Raw genomic sequence first — 25329 nt, forward strand, 5'->3', positions numbered from 1 at the left:
CGGCGCGCGCACACACACACTCACACATTCACACACACTCGCCCCCCCCCTCCGCGCCTCCCTCCCTCCTCTCCTCTCTTTGCAATCGCAAGAAGCGCACTCTCACACGCGCACACTCAAACACACACACTCACACACGGTGGAAGGAGGCGAATAATAACTCAGCCATATTTCAGCCGCCGCCGCCGCCAGGAGCCGCGGGCACAGTCCGGGGACGCGGCGAGCAGCCTCAGCGGCCGCTACGATGGTGCGTTCTCCGCGGCGCGCGTGTGTGAGCCGGAGTGTGCGGGCTGACAGCGGCGGGGCCGCACGCAACTTTGCCTCCGCGCCTGGCTGTGTGCAGTCGAGGCTCGGCGGCTGTCCGCCCGCCGCCCTGCCTTTCTGAATTTAATTTTTTGTGGGGAGGTGGGCGGTACTTTGGGGCCACTTTGGCTCTTGGAAGTGTGTTGCGGGGGCTCCGTTAGGCTGGCCTCGCCGATCGCGTGGGGCTTTACGCTGGGGGTGAGGGGCTCCTTAAGTTATGGATGCCTCGGCGTGTTTTCCTGCGGGCGTGTGTGTGTGTGTGTGTGTGTGTGTGTGAGACGACGTCTTATTTTTGTTGTGCACGAACCCCGTGGTAAGAGCACGGGAGTTTGTGCCCATCAGCGGAGGCTGCCTGTAGTTTCCATTTCGCCTGGCACAGCGCTCCACACGCACGCACACACACACGTACACAAAGACTTCCTCGGCGTGTGCCTGTCGCCGCGGTACTTTCGGGGAGGGGGCTCGTCCGAACCCCCCTCGGGTCCCAGCTACCTCCCTTCCCACGCTGGGAAACCGCCCCGGCATCGTCTCCTAATTGTCTTCTAATTTGTTTCCGATGCATTTGTTGTGCATGTAGTGGCTGAGTGTGCTCCCAGATCCCCGGACCCCCTTCCCAATTGGGGGTAACATTCCGTTACAACCCCGGCGGGTGTGGATGCGGGGTCCCGGGCTCCGCGGGCCGGCCGGCGGGCCGGGTGGGGTGTGGGGTGTGCGCGCCCACGCGCGTAAACGTGAAAGCAGAGGGCACCGCCGTTTCCTTTTATGTGCGTTTCAAGAAGGAGGAAAAAAAATGTCAGGCGCAATGTGCAGTGTCGAACGGTCGCCTTCCTGTTGTTCACGGCTGTCTCTTATCCCGCTGCCCGCAGTGTGCCGTGCAGGTGAAGCTGGAGCTGGGGCACCGCGCCCAGGTGAGGAAAAAACCCACCGTGGAGGGCTTCACCCACGACTGGATGGTGTTCGTGCGCGGCCCGGAGCACAGTAACATACAGCACTTTGTGGAGAAAGTCGTCTTCCACTTGCACGAAAGCTTTCCTAGGCCAAAAAGAGGTAGGGCTCGAATACAAAAGGAGCTTGATAAAAAATGTCTTTGCTGGCGGAGGAAACAATTGCTTGGCCCTGGCGGTCCCCCTGCTCCTCTCCCCGCCCCCCGCGTCGCGCTCGCCGGCGGAGCCTCGGGACCCGGGTGCGTGGCGCCGAGCTGGCCAGGTCCCGGCTCCCGCCCGCGCGTGCGATTTCGGCTTCGTGAAAGTCACTGCAGAGAAAGGACCGTCAGGTGTCGAATGTTTATTTATCCCAAGCCAGCCCTCACCGGTCCTCTGGGATTAGCCGCGGCTTCCGTGGGGAAGGTGCAATTAGTTGTTGTGTTTGGAGGTGTGGGGAGTGGGGCTGGAGGGAATAAACAACTTGGACCTTTTATTCCCTCTAGATAAATTGAGATTTACCTGTGTTATTAGCAGAGAATGCACGGGATGTAGTTATTGTTCCGTCTTGAGAAATCCTCTCTCTTTAGGGTCTTCTCTGCCTTCCTCCCTGCATATGAGGCATTAGGAGCCGGTTGTCATAGACTTTTCTTTTTATGGGTTAGCCGCCCCCAGCCTCCACGGTCAGGATTTTATGTTTAGTTGGGGAGTTTACTCATCCCTAGCCCCCAGTGACATTTGATTGCTCATTCAATTTTGAGCAGGGTTCCAAAGTGTCAGTCCGATGTGGCCTGCAGGGAAGAGGGTCCCTGCAGAGATCGACGAAGCTAAGTTTCAGAGGAATGATGTTGTCTTCCCTTGTTCTTCAGTCCTTCCCCACCTTGGTTTTTAGCCTTGGTGTCTAGTTTGCATAATCCTGCTCAGCTTCAGAGGTCCTAAGCATTTTCCGTAAAGGATAGAACAGTTTTGAAGAAAAGAAACGTATTATCTTAAATTGAGAGAGGATTTGAGAAATCCTGATTTCTATTCCCTCCAGCCTCTCTGGAAAGCTACTGTCTGGTTGTTTTAGTTGGATTAGTAGAGGTAACAATATAAATACAATAAGATGCTTTGTTTGTGAGCAGATTTATTTATCTAAGTCGACACAATGGTTAGTAGTTATCTTCCATTTGATCCGTAATCTTTATTGGCATCTAGAACTCCTGCAGTTTCTTAGGGTAACATCATAATAAATGCATTCTGCTTAGAGCTACGTGGACATTATTGAACATTCAGGGGCGGAATAAAGAAAAGAGAAATGCTGTGTGCCTTAGAGGTGGCAGAAGCTTGTGTGGATGCTTATTTTTGTTTCCAGACCTCGTGTTACGGGACACAGGATTGTATATTTTGCCTTTAGTGGTTTGTTTTATAGCTTCTCTTGAAAACTTGAGCAGTTGAATTTGATGGGCTTTGCTGGATGGTTAATAAATGAACCAGCTTCTAATAGAGGTTAGGAATGAACATGCATGGCCTATAGGAAATAACATTTAGATTTTGTTAGCATTTTCTATCAAAAGATAGCCAGGGATATTATACTTTATATTTCCTCAAAACTGTGACAAGGATGAGTCCTGTCAAGTTTCTGTCACTATATGAGATTGGGTCTGATGCTTCTTGGAATTTTGCTCTCCCCTTTCTGTGTGTCCACAGAGCCACTGCGGAGGAGTTTAAACAAAAGAAACCACCTTCTAATATCCTGGGTACACACTACTATGATTACTTGGCTGCTGTTCACCTTGAGGTGAAATACACTTAACACAAAAAGCCATATTTATTGCATTAGGAAACTAAGTCAGTTGGCAGTAGATGTAGCTCTTAAGATAACTTTGTTTTAGGTGCCTTAACAATCAACAAATGGGCATTATGAAATTAAAGATGACCAACCTTCCCATACTTCCACCACTGTTCTCTGCTTCAGCGGGTGTGTGTGGTGATGTTCCCCTTTATTTGCCATACCTAATGATTTTCTGTCCAGGCTAAGGGCATGTGAGGGTGCTGCCCGCATAGCCCACATCTGGGAGTTGTTGCTAGGCATGGTAAGCTGCTTGATTATCAACTCTCTTCCCAGACATCTCTGGTGACATTGTCAGCTTGTCCATTGGGCTCTTCAATTTTTATTCTCAACTGCGAAGTTTCTTTATGTATTCTATAAGCTATTGTTTTAAAATGTTTATTTTTGGATATTTATTTGTATGTGTGCTTCCCATGATGTGACAAGTCCTGGGAAAAATGCCAGCTTACATAGCCCAGGAGAGACCTTGTCATACTGTAATTACACATGATTCAGATTGCAAGAGAAGGTTTCTCTGTTCATTGGGAATAGTTAGTTGTAAATTCATGTAACACCAAACATGCCACTTAATCCTGGGACTTATTTCTTGGCCTATAATGTCTTTCAAAATGGTAAGAATAGATACAGAATAAGAATGCCTGGCATTTCTGTGTCTACTTCTACACCTTTTAAGGTGCTATATTTGTGATATTATAGGTCTATCAATGTTAGGATTGGAAAAGGGAGAAACAGCAAAAATGGCTTTGTGGAAAAATCTGAGTTACAAGATATTTAAAAGAAATGCACATACTCTATTCTAAGTGGCTGTTAATAACAAGTTAAATCACTTTCACTCCATATGGTAGCAGATAAACAGAAGTGGACCTTAGCACTGAGGATGAACTTCTTGGCCACGAAGATGGATGAGTCTTTAGTTTCATAAATCTTTGGCTTGGAAAAGTGAATTTTCAGGTTGATTTCCTTTATTTCACAGTAACATTATGAGAAATTGTAGAGGAAGACATTTTAGTATTTTTAACTTGTTGCCTAATGAGAATTACATACACCATTTCAGAACTGAGCTGATTGGACTTGAATTAATGAGGTTTTACTCTGTTTTAGAGATGTATTGGAGACTCTCAATTTAAAACTACTAGCACAAAGTCATAGAAAAGAGGTTTTGATGACATAGTGAGGCCTGGGATATCCATTATCCATTACAGAATAGGCGGGTCAGAGTATAATGCATTTCAAAACTATCTACTTGCAAAAAAAGACCATATCTTATTTATTAGTACCAAAGATTTATAATAGTCTGATATGACTTGAAATGAATAGTTACATTCAAAACATTTCATTTAAAATATTAATGTTTTCATTTTCAGTATGATGTGAATTTGAGTGAACTTTCTTTTCAATTACAGCCATCCTTACTATTACAATCTGTTCCACCGACATTTATGATACGAAATCTGTTGCTTGTTATTTTATGTAAGCTAATTTGACCACTGGTATGATGGCTTTTTATTTGTAGCATTAGCCCTTTGAGTGGGCATATAAAGCATAATCAATCCACACTTATAACTTTCTTTTGTTTTTGGTGTGGAAGCCCAGCTTTGAAGTATAATTCTGACTTGTGTTAGTCTCCTGAAATAATTTGGGTAACTTCTTATCAGGATGTCTAAAATCTGAGGGGTTGCTAGTTGAAGATATTATGTGTACCTGGTGTATTTTCCCTCCTGAGGTATTTAAAAAGTGTAAGGAAAAATTAAAGATGGAAGACTATACTGGTACATTCAGTGAGTGTTACAAGATTTGTGTCGAGTTTTATATGGAATTAAGATGACCAGTGAGAACAATTTTATTACTTGGCATTTTGAAGCAACATGTAGTATAATTTTCCAAGGCAGTTAAAAGTTAAATTGCTAGAGGAAATCTCATATGCTGTTAGTGAGAATGTAAATTGGGCACAGACATTTTGGAGGGCATTTGGCAAAACCTAATAAGATTTTAAATGTTTATACCCTTTGGCCCAGAAATTTTACTTTTAGGGATTTTCCAACAGATATGGCTTCATAGCTTCACAAAGATACATTCCTTGTGTCTGTGTTTTAATAGGAAAAATTTGGAAGCCAGTCATTTAGGGGACCTCAGTTGGGTAGGAGTAAATGATGGTGATCTATAAAAAAGAGGGTAAATCTCTTTGTAGATGCATGACGATCTTCAAGATGTATTAAGTGAAATAAGGCAAGTTGCTAAATCAGTGTGATCTCATTTTATAAATGTGCTTAAACAGATAAGAAGTATATGTGTGTATGTATATAAATAAATCCTGGGTGAGTGGGCACAAACTCTTACCAGTACCTTTCCTTACTGGGTGCTTATGGTGCTGGTGGTGATGAGAGGTTATTTTTGTATGTTTGATTTAAAAAAAAAAAGTTAATTCTGTATATTGAAAGCATTCCAATGAGCACACATTACTTTTTAAGACTGAAGGACAAAGAGTAAAGACCCAATATAGACTATTGCCTTTTAAACAGGGATTTAACATGTAGCTGTCTAAAAGTGATCTTTAACTTTCTTGGGTAGATATTGTTGCTCAGTGGTGAGGAGTTAGGGTTAGGAATTCAAGACTTATATTCCAATACTGTTTTAAGAGACACCTCCTGTTACCTTGAGCAAGTAACTTCTGTGTCTGTTCTCTAATTTGTGTTCTCACCTGTGTTAAGAGAATGATGATAGAATAGAACCATTGCCTCACAAGTTGAGGATTAAATATGAATCGGCTCTACTCAAACTTATTGGTCTTAAGACCCCTTTATGCTTAAAAGCTGAGGACTTGAAGGAGCTTTTTCTATGCAAATTGGTAGTTACTAACAGTTACTTTATTAAAAGTTAAATCTGAGACATTTTAAACAAATTCTAAAACAAAAAGAAGAGTGAGAAGAGTGGCACTGTTTTACTTTTTGTGTGCAAATCTCTAATGTTTGTTGTAATAAAGACAACTGGGTCCTCTTCTGTGCTTCTGTATTCACTCTGTTGTTATCACGTCCTTGTAGCCCCTGGAAAACTCTGCTATACACACATAAGAGAATGAGAGTGAAAAAGGTAAATAATGTTTTAGAGTTATTCTGAAAAGAGTTTTAATTTCACCAATCTGTGGGAAAGGTCTTGGGGATCCTGGGGTCCCCCGGACTATACTCGGAAAACCTCTGATATAAAACATTAAGCGTACAACCTGGCACAGATAAACTGCCCTATTAATATGTGCAAGATGACTTTTTAAAACTATTATTATTGTTGCTAATAAAAACAGTCATTTAATGGAAAGAAAAGATAAATCTTCCAAGGTATTTATTCGCATGGGTAAAGACCAATGTAACAATTATCTGACAACTTTTTTTCAGAAAAAGATAATCTAAATTTGGGTTTTACTGGATATAGTTTATAGTTAATATCACTGTCCATTTGAGGCTGTATTATCTGTATTCTGCAGACTTCTTTTATGTTCAGCATTTTAGGTGACTCTGTAGAATTACCTCGCAGAGATAGACAGGAGTATCAGTTGGATTCATAGTTTTACCCTAATGATCGTTTCCTTCTCTTGGTTCCTTGAAGTTTCCTTGCAATGGTCTTTCATGGACCAACTTTAGCTGTTTAGCTCTTTTTCTGGTCATCTATTACAGATGATTCCTATTACCTAACACAGCTTTAAAAACAGATCTAAGATGTGGGACTTTTTTTTTTTTTTTTTAATTTCCTAGTGACTTCCGTCTTCAAAAGAGAACTTAGATACTTGGTTGGGGGGAAGATGTTAAATACAATTATACCAATTACATGATGAGGCAAGAATTTGATATATTACTGAACTTTACTGGACTGTAATCTTTATTGATCAGATTGTAGGATATTTTTGATCTCTGAAACATAACCTTCGCAGTGTCTTAATAGAAACGATATAGATTTCTATAATTTGTTCCTTTGATTTTGATAGTTTGAGTTCATGTTTTTACTCCTCAGAGAAGAAGCTAACATGTAGTAAGAGAAATTCTCTTGTCTCAGTGATACAAATTAGTTTTCTTTTGCAACATTTTGTTTGTGTGTGTGACCAGAGTCTCTTTAGTTCATCCTCTTCCTCATAACGTGTATATATAGTTCAGTGCTTTTTATTCTCCTATATTTTGTGGTTCTCCTCATTCTTGTTTATAGTACTGTGTTCATTTTGGGGACTATATAATTTGTACAAAAAGAGTCCTTGGATAATAATTGCTCATTGATAGTGTTACAGGTAATTCATAAATTTTTTAAAAACTTGTGTTATAGATAGCATAGAACTTGAGAAATTACATTGTACAGTTATACAGAGCAGCTTTTATGAAGAACCCATGTATTATTTTTTACATGCAAATGAAAATCATGTTATTTTCTAATTTATATTGGGTTGTCAGAAAAGTCATGACACATTTTTGCAACGAAAAACATAGAAAAATATGTCATGACTTTTCCAACAACCCAATAGATACATGTTTATTGTAGAAAAATCAAAGTAGAAACAGAAAGAAAGGAGTTACCCCCAAAATTTTCATAGATAATCATAATTAATACTTTAGTAGACATCTTTACATATACTATATATGTGCACACACACACACATTTAAATATTAACTAACTATAAATTAACATTAATTCATTCAACAAGTGTTTTTTTGGAGCTCCTACAATGTGCCTAGAACATTTCTAGGAGCTGGGGATAAAGCACAGATGAACATTCCTACCCTTGTGGTGTGTAATGGAATATGATCTTTTTAAGCCTGACTTTTGTGATATTATGTTGAGTATAGATTGTTATACATTATTTAGACATTTAGATTGTTCAAGTTTGAATTTGATATGACTAATGCTGTGTGAACATCCTTGACATTCATTTTTATAGTGTTTCAATAATTTCCTTATGTTAAATTTCCAGAAGGGAGGTAGCTGAGTCAAGGTATATAGATTTTAAATTTTCATATGCATTACCAAACTTTCCTTCAAAAAGAGTGTACCAGTTTATACTTCCCCTGGTGTTAGGAGACTGCCCATTTCCCCACATGGTTGCCAATGCTGGGAATTAATAGCTTTTGGGTTTTTTTTTTTCCAGTCTTTGTCAATCTACTGGATGAAGCTATGCCTCGTTTTTATTTGCATTTATTTGATTAGTAATGCTACATATATTTATGTGTGTACTATATATTTACCATTTGTCACTTGTGATATGCCTGTTTTGTGCCCTTTTTTGTATTTCTCCAAAAAATGTACAGGACAATACAAAGGAAAGAATGATATAACAAACATTCAAATCCGCACTACTAAGAATAAACAAGCGTTTACATTTTATCATTTTTGCTTCCTTGTTTTGATTTTAGGAAATTATTATAGATTCAGCTAAAATTTTTAAATGCCTCTCAACCTTTTCTTCCAACTCTTCAGCCTTTCTTCCATCTCTTTATGTAAATGTGCACATTTATGTTGCTACAAGTAATATGATAGTGTGTCTTAAAATATTCATGGAAAGTATTGTACTGGGTGAATTATTTTTTTCGTTTGAGATATAATTCACATACTATAACATTCACGCCTTGTAAAATTCAGTGGTTCTTAGTATAGTTACAAGGCTGTGCAATAATTGCCACTGTTTAATTCCAGAACATTTTCATGAGTGAATAATTTTGCATCCTGCTTTCTCCCCCTCCAACTCATATGTATTTTTTTGTTTTTAAAGATTTTTATTGGGGAATTGGGGGATGGGAACAGCGCTGGGGAATTGGGGAAGGGGAACAGACAAGTTGGTATCCTTTTGTTCTTCAGTCTAGTTGTGGAGGACATTGCTTCACTGGCCCAAGTGGGCACCATCATTGCGCTCTTCCCGGGCGAGGCAGATCAGTCGCCGGCTTCTGGACGGCCGCTCACTGCGGCTGCTGGCCGCTCACGCTGGCTGCTGGCTACACACGGTAGCCCATGGCAACCCACTGCCACAGGGACTGCCGTCGCCTGTGACTCATGGCAGCCCAGCTCCAGGTTGAGCTGTTGTTCAGCATCTTAGCTGTGGAGGGCAGTGTCACTGGCCCTCATATGTAGGATCCGAACCGGGGCCCTCTGGCATCCCAAGCCAGCTCTTAGCCAACGCGCCACTCAGCCGGTCCTCAACTCATATGTTTTTGAACCTTTCCATATTTCATCTGTAGAGAGCCAGCTCACTCCCTTTAATTTTGTTTTGTTTGCTTTATATTTCATCATAGGAATATGTTCTAGCCTTACTTTTCTCTCCCCCTATTAAGGAATATATAGGTCATTTTCCATTTTGTGCAGTTGCACATCTTTTTACATGTTACCTTGTGCAAATGAACAAGATTTTGGATATAGGCCTAGAATTTGAGTTGTGGGTACCTTTTTTCATTTGTACTAGACATTATCAGATTGCTCTACAAAGTAGCTGGTGACAGTTTATACTCTGTCAGGGAATGAGTACCATTTTCTCTATATCTTGACCAACATTGGGTGTTTTAAGATTTCTTATTTTTGATATTTAGTTGAAATACGGTACGTTTTTGTTTTCATTTGCGTGTCTCTGGTTTCCAGTGGGGTTAAGCATTTTCTATATGTTTACTGACCATTTGGATTTCTTCTTTATTGACTTCCTTTTATATCATGTGTCTTTAAAAAAGCTATTGGGATGTCTGTTTCTTACTTATCTGTAGGATGTTATTTTGATTCTCTTGTAGCCTGATGTATAGTATCTTTTTGTCATATACAAGTTTCTAATTTTGTGAAAATGATCTATTTTGTTTTGTCTTCTTGTTTGGTTTTGGGGTTGTTTTGTTTAAGAATATAATGTGGGGACATGGTAATGTGCTTAACCAACAGACTGTATATGTGCATGAAAGGAATGGGGGAAGATGTAAATAAGGGAAAGAGGAGGTCCCTGCCTTCAATGTGCTTGTGTCTTTTAGAGCTGCAAAGGACACTTGAGATTCTTCATCTTTGTTTAGCCTCTCATTTTACTTTCAATCAGCAGCCTAGAAATGTGAAGTGATCTCGCATGTAGACACAATGAGTCACAAGTGTGCTGGTGCAAAGATAACTAGTAATAAATGGTGGTAAATGTTTACTTTTACAGCATTGAGTAATTATTCACTTATATTAGCAGACAAGTGTTCAGCAATAACTGCTTTTGTCGACATGATCTAAGATTTAATTAAGTGGTGGTAACCATGGTAGATGCCGTTTAAAAGGAAGAAGTTCTGTAGCTACTTGCAGGCAAAATCAAATTCATTTTGTGGATTCATGTAAGGTTTTCCTTTGAGATCAAATCATTAGGAAAAATTGTTACTGAATGGTAGGTATACCCTGATATTTCCACCCCTGCCCCCCCCCCCCCCCCCCCCCCCCCCCCGTGATAGGGTTGCAATTCCATGAAGGATGCAGAACATTGTTTTAAGAAATAATGTTGCATGACCGAATTCTTTTAATTTGAGTGTGAGAAGTTTTCAGTGGTTGAGGCCTGAAGAAAGCTATTATCATTGAATTTCTAAAAAGATAAGGCTAGCATTTGGGCGTGATTTAGTTGGTATGTAGGAGTTAACAATTAACTCTTCGGAGAGAATCAACGCACCGTCATTTTTTATTAAAATTATGGCTATTCTGAACTTAATGCTGAGGTCCTTTCATTTAAAATATTCATAAATGATTATAAAGAGGATCAGTTGAATTTAATTAGTTGTTACCCATGTTAGAAGATTGATATTCTCAGAGTCAAATACACTTTAAAACATTTAATTTGGCCAAATGTAGGGGTTTTTTTTTTCCTTTTTTCCTTTCCAGAACAAATCATTAGTTAGTTATTTTCCTATCAATACCAGGCCAAATGCTGTGTATGTATTGATTTTAAAAAGCAAAATATACATTAACAATTTCCTAAAATATTAATAACAGCAGTGACCTAGAGAGTAGGGAGATATACGTGCCTCTTGATATTTCTACATATAAATTTAGTCTGCAAGATGCCTTTAATTTTTGCAGGTAGGTTTTATGCCCTCTTTCTTCCTCCTCCCTCCCTCCCAGGATGGTGTTGGTGTCAGATTATTCCAGGTATCTATTTATTTTAATAAACATTTATAACACTTTGAATGTTTAAAAAAAGGTTTATTGTAGATTTCATGTCATCCATAACTTTTGCCCCAAATACTATATTAATATGAGTTGCTGAATATGAAAGCTTTCCTTGTACTGAAGAAATATTCTTCTATTTTAAAATTTTGTTTTGTTTGATTTCTTTCCCTGTTACTGTATTATAAGCAGTTGTTTTGTAGTGACTCCATGAAAACTAGAGAGTTTAGGTTGTTGAGATTTGGTTGCTTTTAGTGGTATGGGTTTTTCAGAATGTTGCTAGAACTCCAGATTGTCTTAGCAGACATGCTTGGTGTATAACTCTTCCTACCTGTGCACAGAAATAATGAGGAGGCGTGGAAAGCTACTTTCCTCATCATATGCAGCATCTAGCATGAGCACGTGTGTGCTTCCGTCAGTCCAGCACTCACCTCTCCTTGTATATTGGTCCTCCGGTACTGCAGGAGAATTACACACACATCAGATGGGATGGGACTGTATTATCACTGTAGATAGCACTTACACCTTTGATCAATAGAGTCTAGACATTATATTGTTTTTGGCAACAATATAACATACATGTAAATACTGCAAGTCAGAAAAAGTGTTAGAATCCAGACTTCAGTTGCCACTCCCCTAAGTGGTAAATTATTACTTAGTATCTGAAAGCTCATGTCTTCCGTAACTCTTATAATTTTCTTTGTGTAAACAGAACCACCTCTTGAATTTAGCAGGAAACATTGTGTTGGCTGAGAAACACATTTTCTAGAATGTGTTTCAGCTTATGTTATAGGCAAAATGAATTTTTCTCCTTTTCTCTCTTTTCCTTTATCTACTTTGGCTGCTATTTTAAAAGCCAGACACAAATTTGAGAGACTTGGCCAGGTCTATCATTTTTTTTTTTACTACTTAATCCATGAAATACAGCTAGCCTTTTAGCTTTAAAATAGACAGATGTATTCCAATAACTGGTAGGAACAGTATTTAGCAATGCAGCAGGAAGCCTTGGCCTGGGAGGTAGAAGGGATGTGTTTGGACTGAATAAGCTCTCTGGTCTTTCCTAGCTCTGAAATATTATTTTTTCCTTAGTTTTTTAAAATGGATAAATCCTGAGTGTGTCTTTGATCTACTGTTTTTATAATGATGAAATAGCTTGCATTTATTTGACATCAACTGTACATTGGTTAGTTAACATGCTAGGTAATAGATATGTGCTGCTGTATTTCATCTCTCACTTTTCATAAGTATAATAGTTTGAGAACAATTTTTTGAAAAACAAAATGTTGATATATTGAAATTTTACCCTTTTTAATGACTAGTGGATAGTAAAATGGGTAAAAGACTTGGTGTAATAATAGGGAAGTAGAAGATAAGGGTAATTCACCAAGTAGGTGATTAAGTTTTGGTTATGAAAAGTTACTTTCTGATTATATTGTTGCCATTTACACCAGCCATCAACTACTTGTGGGTTGGAGCATTCCAAGAACTCAAGACACCCTGTGTTTATTTGAAACTTCTTCCTTAAATATGGCTCTTGACCAGATCATTAGATCATTAGGTTTTTCATGAAACTTGACTGGTTGATTGATGTTTCATATAATGTAGGCCGGACCTTGACATTTTGTCATTCAGTTTGCTTTTATGAAGTATCAGATAACTTCTTTTGTTTCTATAGCAATAGAATAATAATTGGGGACTTGGGCTAACATTATCATGTAAACAAGTTAGAAGACACTGTATCAAATCTTTGATCGCTCAACATACTTGCAGGGTTTTCTGTTTAATAATTCAGATACTTAATTGAAGGTGTCTTGAAAAGCAAGTGCCCTTCCACGCTTTACCTGTAACACGCTGCATAACTTTTAGGTCAGTTAAAATAATTGTAGTTATCATTTCAGCTTGTTAAAGGGAATTGTCGAATGATTGACTAAGGATTTGATTTATACAAAAATACATAAATACAGACATCTTAAAGACAAGCAAAGAAATAATTTTCTTATGTTGTAAAGGGTACACAGTAGCTTGTAGTTAATGCTACTTGACAGTATTTCTATGGAGGCCCTTTTTTTGGGTTTATCATCATCATTGATTTTAGTACTTGATTCAGTTCATTTTCTTCATATCAGAATGGTCAGAATTGTGCATCTGTACCTGCATTTTGAGAATTGTGTGACATATAAAAATACATCAGTGAAAAGATGGGAAGAAAATACTATAGTGAAATGTTAATAGACGTGACCTTTGGGAGGTGGGATATCAGGAAATTCTTGTCATCAGTAAAATTTGTTGCATTTTTCAAGCTTTCTTGAATGACACGTCTTATGTGAAAGTAAAACTAGATATTTAAATATATTTAAATAACTAAATATTTAAACATATGGACATGTTTACAATAAGCTTTTTTGTTTGTTTACATAATCGGATTTGGAATGTATAGAGGAATATCTTCTCCAAGGGACATTTTCATATTTTATTTAAAGTTTTAATCACCCTGTCATTTTGAATAGTTTCTTTTAATATTACTATGAATATATGCATAAAGTTTCATAAATTGATTGTAAGCTTTCTATAAATCATGTTCTTACCTTTCTTAATAATTACTGTTGTATTGCAGTCATAAAATTAATCAGATTAACCTGATTTATAAGTACATGATTCATATAAGCTAGTCTTTGTAACAGAAAGACAACCATATTTAATATTTCAGTACAGTATACATTTTTTGGAATACTTAGGAATGTTTGGAAAAGTTTTGATTTTTTCCACCCCCTGTGGAGTTTTGATAAATATAACTTTGTTAGTTGATATGTTTATCTTGATATGTTGTGTTAGAAAATTCTCTAGAGCCTAAATCTGACTTTAAAAATTGCCTACAAATGAAAGAACTCTCATGATAATGAAGTTAGAAATAAATGGGATCTACAATTAGAAGTAAAGACCCATTTCCAGTTTGTGCCTTTGTTTATATTTTGGAAGTTAAAACTAAGTTATGAGAAATAAAAATACCCAAAACTACCACCAAAACTAAGGCAAAAATAATATGTTTAGCGCAGGGAGAGAAGTGGTCCTTTTTGGATGGAGAATTGATGCATAATTGCATAAACACGAACAATATTTTAGTATTAAAATATTTTAATACTGTTTCATACATAGGCTACAAAAATAACCAGAAGTTTAAAAAATTAAAATCAAAATGTAATTTTGTTTTATATACAGTACAGATAGGTTGATACAAATATTCCTTCAACACAACTAAAAATAATGATTTCAGCAAAATGAGGGATTTAATTTTAGTTGTCTTAAAAGGTCTCTTTGCAATCTAAAATTTACCTGATATTACAATCTGTGGGAAACATTTTTACCTTTTTAATATTAAAAAACAAATAGCCACTAAAAGTATACATGCTCAAATACACAGCAAAACTATGTTAAGTCAAAATAAGTCTGTATTAGATACTTTTACAAAATCCCTAAATTATAGTTAGCCTGATTAACTCAGACTTAGAATATGAAATATATTGGGTTGTTGGAAAAGTCATGACGCATTTTTGCAATGAAAAACAGAGAAAAAATATGTCATGACTTTTCCGACAACTCAGTAGAAACTGATGCTTGTGATCTGAGCATTTCTTTATTCGCTACTTGAATAAAATTGCTATCTTAAGTTCTATTTGCTAGCATTTGGAATAGCGTTATTTTCCATGGGCTTAATTTAGTTCTACTGATAAAATTTTATTTGACTATTCCTATTATTTTGAGAAAATTCTAAGTGGGGTTCATAATGGCCTGGACTCCTCTCTTCAGGATTAAAATGTGTATGAGAATGAGGAAAATATACTCTTTGGCACCGTGACAACAGCTCACACTACTTGCTGCCTATTTTTATTGTTCAGTTAATTCATGTAGATGTCCTAACTGCAAATACAGAAAATAACATAATTGTTTTAAAACCGATTCTAACGAAATACTCAAGGGACCTGAGAGTTTGAGTAATATGGAGACGTAGTGTGAGTATTGCAGGTTGTTAGATAGTCCAAATTTGGTACTAAATTAAATAAGTATACTCATAGAATTTTATTCCAGGACAGACAGAGCTGGAGCAGACCAAGATAATGTATAAATGGCCCTTATTTAGAGCACGTAGAGCGGGAGCATATTTTGCAGTGAAAGGGGGACTAAAGGACAAGGTGTTCTCTACTTGTAGACTTGTAAAGACCTCAGAGTTTTCTTTATGTTATTGTAGAAAGACATTATTTTTGCTTTGGCGTGCTTAAAACTAAAGGGCAAATGATCCAAAAGAATAATCTTGAAATTCAATAGCAAGAAAACTACTTGACATTGTGGGCTGGAGGCCAGCAAACGTGTTGCTTTCATTGAATGCGTGGGAAATGGGGCAGGCCTGGAGTTTAAAGAGACAGGGTGCAGTACCCTAGAAAAGAAAAGCCCTCCTGTATGATTTGCTTACTTGGAGAAAAAAAAAGTTTTTCTCTAAAGGATCTTTATTGGATCAACTATTTTAGGCATTGAAAGACACTGAGCGAGTTTTTCCTAACTCCACCTCCCATCTCCCTAGCCATCTTCTCTTGTCTGAAATTGGTGCCGAGTAAAATTGTTTATAACAGCAGAGAAGCAGCTTTTCAAATAAAAGTACTTTGTAGCCTGTTCAAATGGAGTATAATGTAATTCTCTCTGAAATTGAGCACTTATTACTTTGTTTATGTAGCTGTTTAAAAAGGGGCTTGGGGTGGGATGAGGAGTGGGGGGTACTATAGGAACCTCTGCTTTAGAAATTACTGGTTTTTTCCTATGTCTGAGTTTTCCTCCCCCACCACTCATGAATCCCCTCCCCCACCTCCCACAATCCCTCAATAAAATAGTATTTAAAAGACTTGAATAACCAGTCCTATGTACCCGCGTCTCGCCTGAGGCAATAATGTTGTACTATTTTTCAATGGGTGGTCTTGAATCTCCATGGGAGATTTTACAGGCAGTGGGCTCCAAGACCCACTAAGCATATTATACTGAACATTGCCAGTTAAATTCCTGAGCCATAGAGATAGTTTTACATTATTGAAATCCCATCGTTAATTACTTGCAAACAAATTTATTTAATTTTATTTGAAGAATTTTTGGTTTAAATCCCTAAAAGTGACACTTACTAACCCAGTATTCGAGGTTTACTTTTTAAAACAAGTAAGCCATTCATTCATATATAAATAAATAAATAAATAAATATATATATATATATATATATATATATATATATATATATAAAATCAACTCAGGGTAACACCCATTTGTGGTGTATTTTAATTCATAGATGTTTTTTGTTTGTTTTTAATTTGTCTCCTTTAGGAAACGAACACTGGTAGTCATAGGGTAAAATGATAGGATCTGTCATCAGAAAGTATATCAGATGTTTATAATAAGCATCTCTTAGCTGTGGCATACAGCATAAGTGTATACTATCTTGAAATTTAACTAAAATTGCTTTGGGTCAAGCCTTTGTGGAAATAAATAGGATTGGAATAATAAATACTGGATTACGATTGCCCTTTAGAAAAAAAAATTTTTTTAGGCAAACTTACTGGAATAAAACAAGCTTATGCATTGTAAATATTGAAATAGGGAATGTTGCAGTCATGAGTATTCCTGTGTAACTTAGTTTAAAATTTTTTTGGAGTTTCTTTCTAGTACGAACCTGTAGTTATTAACCAGAGTGCTAATAACATAACTTTGTTGGGTCATTGATTTGATTATTTTGTTTCCCTTATTCATATTCAGAAAATTAATTTCTAAAGAAGGTTGGATTTATATGTAAAATCAGTATTTGTAAGTCCTGATTAGTTAGATGTCTGAAATACCTGTTTTCCATAGGCTAAGTAGGGAAGAACAGGAGTAGGTATCTTAGATGTGTTGGTAATAGCTGGTGTCTGCTATATGGTATATGATGAGAGCTATTTATTTGTTTTAAACAGTGTAAGTAGATTTAGGTGGGAAATTGTAATCCTTGAGGAACTGAGTATGTTTCTGTTATGAAAATTATTATTCAGTTGTTGTAGGTCATATACAAAATGGTATGAATTCTGCAGTTTTCTTCACTGATAGAATCAAAGATCTGTGGCTCAACAGTTTACAGCAATGACTAACTGCTTCTTCTTTTTTTAGCTCTATTAGCTAGTCCTTGAGTAGCTAAAACATTTTCCAGTAGTTTTGGGTAGTTTTTATAAGTGGGTTTAAAGAAGTGATAGCCATCTAAAGTTTTATCTTGTGTAGCCAGTATTTTAAAGTTATTAAGGTTGTCTGCACCCAAAAAAGAAACAGCTCTTAGGGGTAGACATGTGAATAAAAGTTAAAGGTTGGTAAAAATTAGCTTGTCAAGTAAACTTACTGACTGAGGAATAATTTTGTTTTCATTTTCCATTCCCTTGGTTGAAAATAAAATAGAAACGATCTGGTTACTAAAGACCAGCGCTGTATTGGATCACTTCCTTGAGCTTTTGCTATGATCGTTAAAGGCAAAGTGAGACAGCTGCTCTAGATTTTGCCAGTAGCCTCACAAAAGAAATTGTTTAACCCTGTTAGTTTCAGACACTATCAATTCTGCTTTGCAGATATACATGCAGTGTTAGATATGAATCTGTGATTATGATTTGCGCGTCTGATTTGTAGGAAGGTAGTGTAGCAGAAAATGAGTAATTTTAGCGTTCTACCACAGTAGTTTCATGTCTTGGAATGTGACATAGTTCAACATTTTTGCTTATACGTAGATTTTAAAACTTCAACTTAGACTTTTGGAAGTTAAACTTTGCTTTTTGTATCTAACGCTCTTTAGGGAATTGTGAAAATTGTAAAAAATGTGAAAATTGAGTTTGATTTGTAATCCATGCTAATTGGATATTTAAATATCCTTTTTGGGGGCTTGAAGTTCAGAGGAAGTACTAAGTCATTGACTTTAAAATCACGGTTTGGATAAGTGTACAATTAGAACCAATGCCATCTACTCCCGAAGTTGATGTTATAATGTTAAAAATCCCAGTGATGTTGGTTTCCTTTTGTATAAAGTGTTTGCATTATTGCTATAGGTTTAAAGGGCAGGGAAATACTTTATTGTTAAGGCTGAGGAGGGCAGGATTTGGAGACCTACTGCTATGTGATTAAATCAGTGTGTTTGCCCTGAGGCTTCAGCCATTCAATCTGAATTCATAGCCTAAAATTTTGGATTCCTTCTCTGTTTGAAAATAATACTTCTTAAAAATCTTAGGACTGCCTTTGCCTACTCACATGAAAACTATTGAGGCAAATTATCAGGGTTAAGATTTTCGTGCAATCAAGCCTGAAGATACATTTCAGTGTTTTAAAGAGAAAGTTCACAGCCATTTTACATAAAATTTTACTGGGCTTTTCATTAATCCAAAATAACTGGTCTATAAGTACTTTATCAGTGAAAACTGCTCAGCATGTAAAACGAGGAGTAGAAGAGCACAAAGGCTTCCTGCAAATTAAGGGCACAATGAGCACTAACGGACTTTCCAGCCATCTCCAGCTGTGAGATTATTATAGTTTTTGCAAACCCTTTTCTCTCAAAACTAAATCAAGAATGGTAGGGTCCTGATAAAAAGAAGTGTAGAAAAGCCTAACTAATCCTTAGATGAGTTACTTCAAACGTGCCAAAATAGAATAAAATCAGTTAATAGCATGGATTAAAGGTTACTTTTAATGCATTTTATCACTCACATTGGGAATTTTGTTGTATGTTAATGCATTTGGCCTTGGTTTAAAAGCTCCAGAGAAAAAATATAATTAAATTTGAGAGATTACACAATCACATTGTTACGAGGAAATTTAGTACCAATGTTAGGTGCCAGATTTGACCTAAGAGATAAAAGCTGGTGTACTTGAGATCGGAGCTATAAACAGGTGGCTCCAATTTTGAGTGGTAAGTTTTCAGGTTATAATGAGAGGGCTCATCTGTGTACTTCTAAGAGTTGATTTATTATATAGATTTTTAAAAACGTGGCTCTGTGTCTCTGGATAAATATGTATAAGTGATTCCTTGGATAAGATCATAGAAGTTCTAAAATCAGGTCTGGATTAAAGTCTTTAAGGTGCTGATTTTTACAGGTAGTAAAGAAAAGGGGAGCTGGAGAAATAAGAGGCAGGTTTGGGGTTCAAAGGCAGTCTTTCATTTTATGCATAGTATCTGAAATGATCTTTTATGTACAGAGGGAGGCTGTATCATCTGTACTTTTCATTCAGAATCACATGTTTGCCAACTACTTATTTTGTGAAATACTTTTTCCATGTACGGTAACTGACATATTAGGATAGAGCTGCCCAAATATTGGGTTAAGGAGAAACTGATTTCACATGATGATAGGAAGATTTAAAAAATTAAGCAACATATCTTTCTCTTTTTAGGTGCAAATATACAGATGCAAGTATAGGGGTGTGTGTATCTGTGCGTATCAGCCTTACTACAATTATGTTATAAGAGCCCCGGCAATGGGAGATTTTATGATCATGTCGCATTTGCCATTCCTCTAAGATGCCAAATTGTAAGTTTTTCTAATGGAACTTAGCATTTATTTCCTTGTAACAGATGTATTGTGTGTGCTGTGGCTTAATAGGAAATAGCCTGACTAGTACTCCAAGCACATGTGTGTGCTGTATATGTTCGATATTTGTGTGTGTATGCCATCCACATATAATGTAATGATTTTTAATAAGCCATGTAAGAATAAAGTCCTATTAATTTATAGCCAAAACATACAGCTGCCCATACATAAATTTCCTCTGTTTGATATTCTAACCAAATTGAACCTTATACAAAGTTCCTAGCTTCAATGAATTTTGCAACATTGAATAAACACTGCACTGTATAGTTATTTATGTGCTGAAGAAGCGGAACTTTCATTCTCTCCCAGTAAGCTCCCCTGGGATAAGTTATTCTAGTAAATCAGAAATTTCCTCTGAAAGCAAAGTAATTCTTAATTTTTGGAGGCTTGAGAATGGGGAAAATAGCCAGCCGTATGCATGAGGAGGAAGAAATTCTAGTTGGCCAGCACCACTAAAAAAACAATTCAAAGTGCTTGGACCTCCTAAATTCTCTTGGGGGAAGAAACCCCACCACAATGCAGCCGAATTGTTTTACCTCTGTAGTTATGTCTTTGTGTGTTTATAGGAGTGGGAACATTTTATCTTCTGTGTTTCTGTTGAGGTTGTTTTTCAGCAGTGCCCCAAGAAAAGTCTTGGAGGCCAGCTTTGAAGCCGTGTGGACAAGCTGGAAATCAAAGAGCCAGAGGAATCCGGGCTGTAATTGTTTTATGGCTGGCCAGAAATCAGACCTATTTGTATAGGTAGCACACAAAATAGCTGTGATTTGACAATTTGGTGCTATTTATACCTACCATAAAAAGAGAAAAGAAAAAGTTTAAGGGGTATTTTGGAAACAGGAACTAAGCTGTAAATGCAAATTGCTTCACCATTTTCTCAAAGGAACAAAAAAGGAAAGGATTTAGGAAGTTTTTATTGAAGCTGCGTTATTGAGGATCTGTCTGCTTTCAGGACATTTAATAATGTACTCATGCTGAAACTGCATTTCTTTCTGTTTGCAATTTTTTTTTCCCTATTCCCATCTGATTAAAATTATTTTTGTGGAGTAAAAGAAACTCTGTGGAGGAAGGATAGTGAAAATCACAAAGTTTCCAACTCTGTCTTAATAAACCTTTAAAATTTCATCTTACTATTGTTATTTAGCTTGGGATAAGAACCATCTGCTGTTGCTAACGTAAATTTTTTCTTTTCAAATAAAAGTTATATTTTCAACAAGCAGTCACAGGTTGTTTACTGTGGGGGAGGATTTGCCAGGTAAATTTTCATGGCTTTTAAGATACATGAAGAAGAAATTTCTCACGACTATTCTTACTCTGTCCACTAGAGAGGTCTTTTTAATACAGAGAGCCTAAATTGTTACTCTTCTAGAGTATATTCCAAGCTCAAGGTGGGCCATGTATCTTGGTTTATCTGTACTTCAATGAGCAGTCCAAAGTGAAGTTTGTTTCTAGAATGTCATTCAGACCTTTCGAGGCTGTCAAATGCTTCATTGTTTTGCCTTGAAACCCTCAGCCCCAGAGCACTCGGAGCCTGGGGCAGCGGTGCAGAGAAAAAGTAAACACGTCTATGATTGACTACATTTTTTTTTTTTTTTGGTAACGAAACCCTAGAAATGCCTTAGGGACCCCATGGGCTTCTTCACAATTTAAAACCATTTTACCATTGAAGGCATTTCAGGGCTGTTGAATTGGGACTGTATTAATTTGCTTTCGTTTTAATTTTTTTCCCTTGGATTCTGATTCTCCTATAATTAAAATGGTCTTTGTCAAGCGTACTTTAATTTCTGGGGGGAGGTACTATGGTTTTGATTGGATAATGAGAGAGTTCACTGAGAGTAAGAAAAAAGTGGACACTTGTGAAGATAAATATGGTGTTGGAACAGTCAGTTTTGTCTTCTTTCTTTGAATGAAGAGTTAGAATTGAATAAAGTGTGTGAAGGGTCAGAGCGTCAGAATAAAGATTTAAAATGGGAATCTCCTAAAAGCCTAAAACCAAATTGGATTTCAAGATGGGTTCCCCTTAGGGAAATGGGTGAAACCCCTGTAATAGAGAAGAAACATCCTGGATTGCCGTTACTCATCACCAGCATGAAAACCCAGAGGGGAAAAAGAGGAGGATAGACATAGTTGCAGACCATCTCTGTGGGTTGAGAATGTACAGCAAGATTAGGGCTGGTTAATGAAGGGTTATATTTCTAAAGTAGTGATTTCTAGGGTTGTATTTCTAAAGTAGAGGCTCAACCAACATTGAGCCTCTACTGTGTGCCAGGAACTGCTCTAAGCATTGAGGATAACACCAGGAACACAAGTGGTTCTTGTCTTCTAGGAATGGTTAGTTTGGTATCAGGCATGTAAAAAAAAAAAATCACTATACAATAAGATGAGTGCTTTTATGACGCTATGAAAAGCAAAGCTGTGGAAACAAAGGTCTGAGTGGTTAGCTCTACCCAGGTATCTGAATTTGAACTGTTTTTTTTTAATTGCAAATGAGAAGTCTAATTAAAAAGAATTGTGTGGATTAAAAAAAAATTATCCTGAATTTCTCAAGGATGGATTTGCATCTCTATGTTTCTGAACTCCGTGGATTAGCATCATAGAATATAGAGTTATGTAGCTCAAGTGATAGAAAAGCAATTTATAGTTACGGAACGTTTAATTCTGTATCCTATTATTCACATTTTACAGATGTGGATCCAAGACTCAAGATGAAGTAACGTTCCCAAAGTCCATATAGCTTGAGGAGAGTGACCATATAGCCTGTTTGCTGGGGATAGTCACATTTTATGCCCGTTGTCCTTTGTACCTCTCAAAACTGGTATTTTTTTTTTTAAGATGATAGATTATATAGTCACTCTGTTTTTGAATGGCATAAATAACATTTAAACTCAGGCCTTTTGGGCTCCAAGTTATAAGCTCACCACTGTTTCACTCTTTTTTTTTTTTATATACTATGCTTCTAAGTCATGTCTCTGTTTCCAGGTTGGTCTAGTGAAAAGGATTATGAGGTATGTGCCTGGTTCTGTACAGCACTCAGTACTTATTGGTGATGTTTATTGTGGGTGATGGAGAGAAAGCATTCATGATCTCTCTCTCTCTCTCTTTTTTTAACATCTTGTTACTAAAATGTTTTAGGATGTAATTGGATTTTCTTCAGAAATTCCAAAGGCATTTAGGAACCTTGTCTTAGGATCGTATTTGTAAATATCAGTCATCATTGCATGGTACCAATCAAGAAAATGCCAGTGATTCGAGTCTTCTGGATAAATGGAAATTTTGTTGCATTTCTTGATCCCTTAACATGTTGCTTTTCCTTTAATTTTTGTTTCCCTTTATATACCTAATCAGAAGCCTAGAGCAGCAGAATAGGGTTTGAGGAAAGTAACTTTAATTTGGAAAAGAAAATTGGAAACTTATGTTCTGATTTGCTTAGATTGTTTAGCTTTGCCACCAGGTTTGCAGGACGTATACTGAGTGCATCACCTTTATTTGGTCCTATTTAAATGGCCCAACACTTCAGGCATACTGTTTATCAGGTAGGTTAGCTAACATGTCAAATAGATTTAATTTACTAATAATCAGTTCAAGTAATTAAAGAATTTCTTTTGTTCCATGTCATTGCTCTTAAATGCTGTGTCACTTTTCATCGGAAGACGATGTGATTGGAACAGTGCTCATTGAGGCTGTAGTCTTCTTCACTTCAAGGACTAATGTCAACTATGTTAGCTTTTGAGTCAACTAGAGAGTTTCAAGAAAATCCAAAGCCATTTTAAAGAACATCTGGGTTAGGTGATTTTTGGGGTGGGATGGAAATGCCTCATGCTGCTCATCCTGCTTCTCAACCAAATTTACACATCTGTTCAGCAGTATGACTTCTCTGCCCTTGAAAAGCTCAGGGACTTTATGGTGGGGGGAGGGGAGATAGACTTGTAAGCAGATACATTTCTGAACAACTTAATTAAGAATTGTAGTTGATGTAAGAATGGAGTTTCGTGGGAACATAAAGGGGAAGTCCATACGAAGATGAGCACAGTTATGTTTCCATTTATGTAACAGATGTTTGAACCTGAATCTCTTCATATTTTGTACAATTTTTGGCTTATGCAGCATTTTATGTTATTTTTCCTTTCTTTTTTTCCTTTTTTTTTTTCAGGGACTGTTTATGACCCAACTTGAACAATACAATGAAATTCTTCTTTAGCTCAAGCTGTTGTGAAGCCAAAAATAGATCTGGGCTGAAATTGGACTTTGAGGCATAAGTTGCGGTTTGTAGGTTATGGCTATTATTGTTCCAACAAATAAGTGTAATTTTAAAGTTATTTAGACATAAAGCAAATGTTGCTGAGACAAAAGTGGACCTGGTTGATTTTCAAATGGCGCTTTAGAACAACAAGCAGATGCCTAACTTTAAAGGGCTGTTTGGAATGAAATTGTTTTAGTTAAAAAAAATTAGTGTGCTTTTATGGACTAGTAGGAGTGCAGACTGCAGTCCTGCAGGAACCCTACCTGTTGGAATTCCTCCACCCCGTCTCCTGGCTCCCCATTTCTCTTTGTTTCTGTTCTCTGGAAATTCAAAAGCATGAAATAGGTTTCAGAGAAAGAAAAACCAAATATAGTAAAAACAAGATGAAAGCTCTTCTATCATATTGGTCAAGTTCAGGGCAGAAGCATTGCTCTGCAAGTACCTGTTGTGGTCAGGAGAAGCACAGAAGAGCCTAGTGATAAACACTGAAAGAGTAAGGAAAGGACTGAACTTCATTTACGTGGCTCAGAAGTAGATGGTTTTCTGAGGCTCTTAATTAAAGAGTGAATGAAGTTGCAAAAGTTTATTTTGTTGCAAAAGAAAGCTTATTTAGATATTTTATCTGTTACATATATACAAATCACTTGAAGGACAGGTAGGATGTATTTCTGATTTAAGACCACTCATACTTTTTGAACAGAATTTTTTTTTTTTTAAATTACTGTGTCACACTTTTGCTTATAGGAGGTATTGAATAAACATTTTATAATCAGATAACTTTGTAAAGCCCTTCATATATAAAAGTACTTTAGTAGTAATAACTAGTATTTAACCCAACTGTGTGCCAGGCTGAGTATTGAGTACTCTGCAGGAACTACGTAATTAGCCCAATGGTCACCCTAGGAGTCAGAGTACTACCAGTACCACTCTGATAATATACAACTTCATCAAGGCTGCAGGATAAAACATATATAGAAAAATCAACAGTATTCTATACGGTTGCAAAAAACAATCCAAGAATGAAATTAAGAAAGCAATTCCATGTATGATATCATCAAAAAGATAAAATACTTATGAATATGTTTAACAAAAGAAGTGTGAAACATATGCTCTGAAACTGTAAAACATTATTGGAAGAAATTAAAGAATATTTAAATAAATGGAAAAATATTCCATGTTCATCAGTTGGGAGGCTTAATGTTGTTAAGATGATAATAATCCCCAAATTGATCTACAGATTCACTGCAGTCTGTTAGACTCCCAACCGGTGTCTTTGTAGAAATTGACAAGCTGATT

General features: G+C 36.8%; 1 protein-coding gene across 1 annotated transcript in view; it reads left to right on the top strand.

Moving 5' to 3' along the window:
• Positions 1-120: 120 nt before the first annotated feature.
• The window catches only part of MLLT3 (MLLT3 super elongation complex subunit), a 261905-nt gene continuing 236696 nt past the window's right edge, over positions 121-25329 (top strand). Inside the window, exons 1-2 of the mRNA XM_019668210.1 lie at positions 121-247; positions 1170-1350. Coding sequence (XP_019523755.1) covers positions 245-247; positions 1170-1350 — 184 coding nt within the window. The 5' untranslated portion in view covers positions 121-244. The remainder of the gene's footprint in view (positions 248-1169; positions 1351-25329) is intronic.

This window comes from Hipposideros armiger, unplaced genomic scaffold, assembly GCF_001890085.2.
Source record: "Hipposideros armiger isolate ML-2016 unplaced genomic scaffold, ASM189008v1 scaffold_520, whole genome shotgun sequence".
NCBI classification, from domain to species: domain Eukaryota; kingdom Metazoa; phylum Chordata; class Mammalia; order Chiroptera; family Hipposideridae; genus Hipposideros; species Hipposideros armiger.